The 8,024-nt window shown below is 37.4% G+C and overlaps 1 protein-coding gene across 1 annotated transcript in view; it reads right to left on the reverse strand.

Moving 5' to 3' along the window:
* The window catches only part of LOC109244348 (mechanosensitive ion channel protein 3, chloroplastic-like), a 9,451-nt gene extending 2,167 nt beyond the window's left edge, over positions 1 to 7,284 (reverse strand). Inside the window, exons 1-12 of the mRNA XM_019411428.1 lie at positions 7,022 to 7,284; positions 5,710 to 5,870; positions 5,522 to 5,581; positions 4,494 to 4,654; positions 3,997 to 4,120; positions 3,802 to 3,899; positions 3,600 to 3,713; positions 2,361 to 2,421; positions 1,208 to 1,357; positions 889 to 999; positions 516 to 683; positions 304 to 417 (exon numbers count right to left, since the gene is read on the reverse strand). Coding sequence (XP_019266973.1) covers positions 304 to 417; positions 516 to 683; positions 889 to 999; positions 1,208 to 1,357; positions 2,361 to 2,421; positions 3,600 to 3,713; positions 3,802 to 3,899; positions 3,997 to 4,120; positions 4,494 to 4,654; positions 5,522 to 5,581; positions 5,710 to 5,787 — 1,239 coding nt within the window. The 5' untranslated portion in view covers positions 5,788 to 5,870; positions 7,022 to 7,284. The remainder of the gene's footprint in view (positions 1 to 303; positions 418 to 515; positions 684 to 888; positions 1,000 to 1,207; positions 1,358 to 2,360; positions 2,422 to 3,599; positions 3,714 to 3,801; positions 3,900 to 3,996; positions 4,121 to 4,493; positions 4,655 to 5,521; positions 5,582 to 5,709; positions 5,871 to 7,021) is intronic.
* Positions 7,285 to 8,024: the final 740 nt, after the last annotated feature.

Consider the following 8,024-nt stretch of genomic DNA (forward strand, 5'->3'; position numbering starts at 1 on the left):
GGGGGGGGTGAAGAAAGTGGACAAAAACAGGCTCGCATTTTATCAAAACAAATACAGGAAAATAATCGTATAGAGAACACTCCTGGCCAACTCCTTCCTCTTTATGTATGATTAGAATCTTTAAAAATCTAACGCGACGCAAGATAGATGATTCAGCGAACTTGAGATGGCTATTATTTGTCAAGCTTATAACCCATGACAACAATATCATGACCATGATTAGTTGCATTACAAACAGCTGTCAATGCATTTTACCACTGTATTTCAGGAATTGGATGAGGTAGGTAAAGAGGTATGACCTACCATAAGAGCCTGATTCTCTGGATCAACATTATCCAGAAAAACTCGCCTATGTAATCGCTGCTGTTCTATTTGAGGATTTTTCGCCAAAACCTTCCGCATATCCGCAACAATGTTCTGCACGCGAAAGAGGCATGTAAATACTCATCAGCCAACAAAATTTGTTTTTCAGAATACAAAAAAATATGTTAACTAACTAGAAAATTGTTACTGACATTGATCTTATTCACATCCAAGTGGCTGATGGCAAGGTGAGTCTTGATCCGCCAATGAGTCTTCTGGCTAAGATTCCTGACGATATTCACTGAAAATTTGTGATTTGGTATATGAATGGCTTCACGGTCATCACCTCTTATGACTGTTGGTGACCACCAACCTACGTGCTAAACAACAAGAAAGCAGTCATACAACAGCTCAATACCACGAGTTAGCTTTCTGTTCAGCTGATTCAGCACAAATGGATGAAGCTGTTATCCAACCACATCTTCATGCAAATCCTTGCATATCAAGCATGCAATAATTCTTGTTATTGCATTATTTAAAGTATATTCCCTTATTATCTAATTGGTGGCATGAGCTAAGATTTACCTCCACTGTACCAGAGACGTCATAGCCCTGTATCTTTGTCTGTATCCAGTCATTTAGAACAAAGGGCCTTGTTGCATGGATCATTATGCTTGAGAGGAAGTTCGTAAGTATCTGAACAAGCCCCAAGGAAGTAAAAAATATAAGTTGCACTAATCCAAGTGGCACACAGGCACTCTACCCAGACAGAAAAAAAAAAGGAAACATGAAAGCAGAAGTAATACTAAACCAACCACTTGGGAGAACATCCAAATGAAATAGAGAAAAGGTATAAAACCTCATTTCGACGCACTTAGAAATGCAAAACAAATGGTCAGATTACCTCACGACCAGCAAGAGTAAGCAATACTGTCCCAAGACCCCCAGCTGTCAACCACTTCTGTGTAGAAAAACCAAGCAGTTCCATGAACAATGAAACAGATGCAACCCACACTGCAGTATATACAGCTTTCCCTGCAAATTCGAATCCCATCTGAAAGAGCAAAACACATATTTGAAGAATAAGAATTTGGTCATAGAAGGCAACAACGAATGATAGCAAAAACCACGGTACAGAACAGAAAATATGATGCTGCATATTTTTCTGGAGAGGCCACTTTAATTTTATTTTATTTTTATTTTTTTGATAAGGTAAATTGTATTAATCAAAAGGGAGAGAAACTCCCTATACAAGAAGTATACCAAAAAGTAGAGAATTTACATTAGAACATGATTCTCTACAAAAGACGCCCAATCTTCTATACAAATAGGGGCTATATGAGTGCGCCAAAAAAGCGATCAAAGATAAAAGACTATTCTTAAGATGTGAAAAAGGAGACTCAATCCCCTCAAAAGCTCTCCTATTTCTCTCCCCCCAAACTATCCACATGAGAGCTAACGGGACAAACTTCCACGCCTTTTGCTTTCTTCTTTTACGGAAACCTGCCCAGCTATATAGCATTTCCTTTACAGTGCTTGGCATCACCCATTGAACACCAAAAAGGTTCAAGATCGCCCTCCACAAAGCCGAGGACACAGGGCAATGCAACAAAAGATGATCAACTTCTTCCCCTGCGCTTTTACACATATAGCACCAACTAACATGTGTAATTCCCCTCTTTCGAAGATTCTCAGCAGTCACTTTAATATGCACAGGAAAGGTGTAATAACAATTGCACACTAGTATGTGATACCGCCAGACTAACATAAGCCTCTAATCTGAAGTTGGATCCATATTACTTAAGCCAAGAATGAAGCTTTCTTGGAGAAAGAATATGATCTTGGGGAAAAGGGAATCAATAAACAGGCATCAATAAGCTTTTGACAAATAGGTAACTAAAGTACTTCCAGTTGTTTAGTTTCCTTGTTTAGCATTAGCATTTTACGTGCTGTTTAAAAATCTATGTCGGGCTTCATTCTAAACATATCTGCATTAACCAAGGTTAAAAATTTTGCAAGCTTCAACAGATCGGATTAAATACATAATTCTAACATACATTTCTTGCATCAGTGGGGTCTTTTGTCTCCATAAGGAATTTTTGTGTTTGCTGAATCAAGCTGCCAAAAAAGAAAATCAAGATGAACTTCGTGTATCATAAACAGAGAGCAACTAATCGGAATTAAGTAATTAAGATACGGGGAAAACCAAGAGTATGACAGAAAGCTACATTGGTGCTATTAAGAGCTATGATAGGGTTCATTATTGGAAACGGCAGGAAAGTATCATTCTGGGATGACAACTGGCTGGGACATGGGCCACTTAGAGACAACTTCCCTGATTTACATAGTCTGGTGGTAGAACCTGAATCAACAATACAGGAAGTTTGGAGTCAACAGGGATGGAATCTTAACTTCAGAAGAGCACTAAATGATTGGGAGATTGTAAGAGTGACTGAAGCTTTCAATGCTCTGGAGGTTTTCAAAGGAACATCTGAAGCAGAGGACTCTATCATCTGGAAAGGGAACAACGGCAAGTGTTTCTCAGTCAAGGGGGCTTACAAACTTCTATGCAATCCTGGACAACAACAACGCTTCTGGCCTTGGAAACTTATCTGGAAAGTAAAAGTTTCTTTTAAAGTATCCTGTTTTACATGGCTAGTAGCCAAGAAGGCCTGTCTTACCCATGAGAATCTGCAAAGAAGAGGACTACTATTGAGCTCTAGATGTTTCCTATGCCAAGCGGAGCAAGAAGACAACAGCCACCTTTTTTCTACATTGTGTTATTACATCTCAGTTGTGGCAGTTATTCCTTGCATTGGTGAATACAACTTGGGTTATGCCCAGGACTACTTGCGATCTTTTGAGGTGCTGGAACAATGTAGGTGGCTGGGGAAGGAAGAAGAGATGGTGGAGGGATATACCAGCATGCATTTGGTGGAATGTCTGGAAGGAAAGAAATGATAGGTGTTTTGAAGATAGGAGGAGTTCTTTACAGAAAATTAAGCTCAATGTATTTTGTCCTTTTACTTTTGGTGTAAAGAATTTTGCGTAGATGAAACTGAGACTTTATTAGAGTTGTTAGAGTCCTTGTAAGAAGAATCTTGGACAGATGTAAATAGGTCTCTTCCTTCTTTCTTTTTTTGTAATTGTGATTTCCAACACAAGCTTTGTGTTGATGAATCTACTGTTATCTTTATCAAAAAAAAAAGAGTTATGATAAATGAAATCCATAAACCAACGAATAGATACTGCATTAGAAAATCAAATATTACAAGATCTTGAAAGCAAAATATCACCTAGATAAACAGTAGGCAAGTGCCATCACTGTCGATAATGATCGTATAAAAGTAAGAAATCTTTGCTTGACTGCCTGGCTTGCAGCTGAAGGTAAAATCAGTGGATCCACTGCTCTGCAAAAGTTCACGCCAGCAGCATGAGTGTTTTATAAAGCAAAAATTTAACATGTTTAAGATTTTAAAAATTGCACTTTAATTTAACCTGCATATAAGTATTGCTCCGGTCCATAAAAGCACAGGTTTAAGATAGGAATCTGCAACATAATGCAAGCCGCTTTGTTTCCAATTACTCTCGCTTTCCTGCATAGAGGTTTTCAGAAAACGCCTTAATTTACGGACAATGATGATGTAGACAACTTGCAGACCAACGAGAAAGATTGTCCAGAGAAGCCAGTACATGAAAGAAAAATTTTCTGCCAAAACGCATCAATGGAATGAGACCCCATGCGGCTAAAACAAGAACTCCAACGGCCGGAACCAGCTGAAGCACAAGGGGGCTCCCATGTATAGTATTTAATGACCTGCAAAATAAAACTAATAATTGCATAGGTACCAATTTGATCATTTCAATATTGGAATGTAGATGGAGGATAAATAAAGCAAGCGGGATGCTATAATCATGAGTGATAATTCCACCTATTGAGTAAAATCGTCAGACATTTAATTAGATAGAGAATCAAGATCAGGCTATATTGTGAAGGGCTGAAGAATGGATTATGATTAGAGAGAAAAAGAACTCATCCTCATTGAGAAAGAGATGCTACTTAATTACTAGCAACACTGTTGATGATAGGAGTTGCATTAGTAGTTGACAGGAATCAATTATTAAAAACTCCTAGATCTGAATGTCCATGCAACTTGAATAAGAGATATATTAGATAGAGAAACATTTACCTTTTCCATATTAGTGCTGCTGTTTTCAGAAATTGCTCATATCCTCCACCTGGCTTTAATAAGGCGCGGCAGAGCAATACATTACATCTAGTAGGTGGAGGATGGGAAAACAAAGGCCCACGTACACTATTCAGAAGGTAAATGCTCCACGCGTCCTGCCGCTAAAGATGCATATACCACATATCAAGGTGTCAATGAGGGAGTATAAATTAGGCATAAATCTATAGCCACATAACTTAATTATAAGTTTAAGAACGTGCTCGTTAGGATGATTGCAGCAAATGCTCCGCTTATCTCATTCAGAAAATGGCAAATGGCAATTGGCAAATGGAAAATGTCGTAGTAATAAGGAGAGCTATAAACAAGATGAGTTCAGCTGATTAATGGAATAAGCGTGGTTCAATTGTTAAAATAATATCAGCTTGAGCATACTGAACTCAGGAGAACTCAAGCTGTAGCTCGAATTGGCTCATTACACTACAACTACAGCTTGATATGTGCAAATACACTTGGTGAGACAATAAAAGCACGTCACATTTTTAGGCTTCCGTAAAACTTTCCACATTATCAACCTTTATGATCTTGATCACACGGCAAAATAAGCGATTCATCCACTGAACACATATGAACTTGAGCTCAAGACCCGCTCATAATTTAAACAAGTAAGCAAAGTCGAACATATTCAAGTCAAGTCAAGTTGTTTCTGTTGAACTCAGCTTATTAGTAAAGCTATTGAAATCATGTCAAGTACATAAAGCTTAGTTTTCTGGAGTCAAGTTCATGATGCTCAAGTGATGCAATTGAATAAAATCAAACAACTGCTTATGGAATAAGATCAACAAAAAATTGAAATACATGAGAAGGTCATGATATACCTAGACTGAAATGTTGAACCTATATATACAATAACATAATGAAAGCAAAGTGAGTCATCAAAAAGCTACCTGAATGATGCATGAACAAAAAGGAATGGGGAGGGGTGTAAATAAAGAAGGAATGTGATAATTATAGTCTGATGCAAAGCATACCGAAGAATGTGATGACAGAAATTTGCTGCAAGAATCTGTCTGGCTCCTGCTCATTGTGCCCTACAAACAAACCAAAAAAATTCAAGAATTGAGGACATCCTTGTTTTATCAGCAAAAGGTTGAGAAAATCATTGACTCTATTGATAAAGTATAAGAAGAAAAAAACCAATGCACAAACCGAATTGTACCTTAGGCTGGCAGGTGAATCCACATTTCCCCTGGATGCCCAGTTCGCGGGGCAGCAGCAATGAGACAGCAGCTGCCATCGTCTAATATACTCAAAGATATAACACCCAGAAGTTACAATGTTAAAGTGCATATGGGAAGAACCTTTATCTTCAGACCCTACCTAAAAAAAAGGTGGAAAACAAAAATCAAATTAACGAAGCAACCTGCCCAACGGTAAGCAAAAAGAAAGCCTCCCCCTTTAACTGCATCATGGGTCCTAGCTATCCAACACAGTGGCGGATTTGCAACAGTGGCAGCGGCAGGCGCACCCACTGCCATAAATATAGCTAAAGTTCTTTTTAAAATGATACACACACGCTAAGTCTCCACACATTGTCACAAAGGATAAGCAGGTGCAGTGGTTGTCCGCACTCCGCACCCACCTGGTACTCACATCAATTGAGTGCAAAAGCTTCTGATCACAGAAATATCTAAAGTAAGACTTCTCTCCCGACATATCTCATCTATCCTATCAATTTCAAGCAGAACGCAGGGGCAGAACTAGGTAAGGGGAAGGGGTTCAACTGAATCCCGTTTGTTGAAAAATTATACTGTGCAAATAATGTAAAAACATATTTTCAAGCAGAAAGCAGAAAGCGGCAAAATTATTGAATCCCCTTGACATATTTTTAGGCTATTTATGAACGGTTGAATCCCCTTGACATATCCTATCAATTTCAAGCAGAAAGCAGGGGCAGAACTAGGTAGGGGGAAGGGATTCAACTGAATCCCGTTTGTTGAAAAATTACACTGTGCAAATAATGTAAAATACAAAAGAATTAGGCTAATAATTGTTGTATCCCCTTGACATAAGGCAGAATTCTAGTAAAAGTGGCAAAGGGGTTCAAAATTGCTTTAGGTTACAGGTTCAAGTCCTAGGTGTGACATTCTAACAATTTTTTGAATCACCTTGTATAAATTTATGGCTCCGCAACGGGCAGAAAGTATAGGCATAATCTAATGGGACTAAGGCACACCGCATCAAGCACAATTAAAAGTTAATGCATAACCCATGAGAAAATCCAAACACAATCTAACAGTTAAAATATCGCATCAGCCAAAACAACATTACTGCTACACCACACACTTCTGCCTTGCGAAGAAAAATGCAACTCAGAAAGATCTTCTCTTTTACTTCTTCACTTTCCTAAACATTTTTCTAAGCCTCAAAATCTCAACAATCGAACTTAGAAAAAATAAACTTAAATTTCACAACTAACCAAAAAAAAGAAGAATCAACCCTCATAATCAATAATCAAGCTAATTACGAACCTTAATACCATTAAGCAGTGAGATTATCCCAGAAAGTGAAGCTAATTTACTTAGAAAACAGCTCTAATCAGCTCGAAATCGGAGATCTTCGTATGTTAATGTAATGGGAAATGAAGGAAGGGAGCGGTGATAAAATGCGCAGGGAGGTGATGGGCACCAACACCGACGGCTACAGTTGCGTGACGGACTGAAAAAGATTACTGTTTTGGATAATTCCCACGTTTCGAGGTACCCGCCCCTTCTTACGTGGCACCATTCATTTATATTGCCTAAGTTTTAAAGCGAAAAAAAGTAGATACGTAGAAAATTTATTTAAATAAAAACGTGGCGAGTTGAAGAATGAAGAGAAGGGGGTCCTTTGGTATATGTGATATGGTGGGATAAGGATTAAGGTGGTATAAATTTAGGATTAGATTTATTCTATATTTGATTTCAATTAAGCCCAATATAAAAATATATCATAAACTGAGATTAAATCATACTATCTCCTGGGTAGGATAACTAGGGCTTGTTTGGCCATAAAAAAATTCACTTTTTTTGAAAATTTTTTTATTTTTTTGGAACCTGTGTTTGGTCATGATGATTTTAAATTTCACTTGTAGCTGAATTTCAAAAAAATTCGAAAATTAAAATACTCTGAAAAGCTATTTTAAAGTTTTCACTTCAAATCACACACAAAAATTCAAAAATTCAAAAGCATCTCCAACTGTATTAATTATAAAATACCAATTTTACTTGAAAAAAAAATCATTTTTTGTTTTGGAATTTCATAATTTTTATGTCCGAACACTCACTTATTATTGTTTAACCACAAAGTGGGATTTCAGCCAAAGCTTATTTTAGAAGAACTCGGGTTACTGACAATCAAATAGAAATATGAATAATGGATGTAAATAAAAGTTGAATAGAAAGCGAAGTAAATCAGTATATTCCAGTAGTATTTCGTGTCCTTACAAATGATCAGATTTCCCCTTTTTATAGTTATTTCTAGGAGATACGTTTT

The sequence above is a fragment of the Nicotiana attenuata genome, unplaced genomic scaffold (assembly GCF_001879085.1).
Source record: "Nicotiana attenuata strain UT unplaced genomic scaffold, NIATTr2, whole genome shotgun sequence".
NCBI classification, from domain to species: domain Eukaryota; kingdom Viridiplantae; phylum Streptophyta; class Magnoliopsida; order Solanales; family Solanaceae; genus Nicotiana; species Nicotiana attenuata.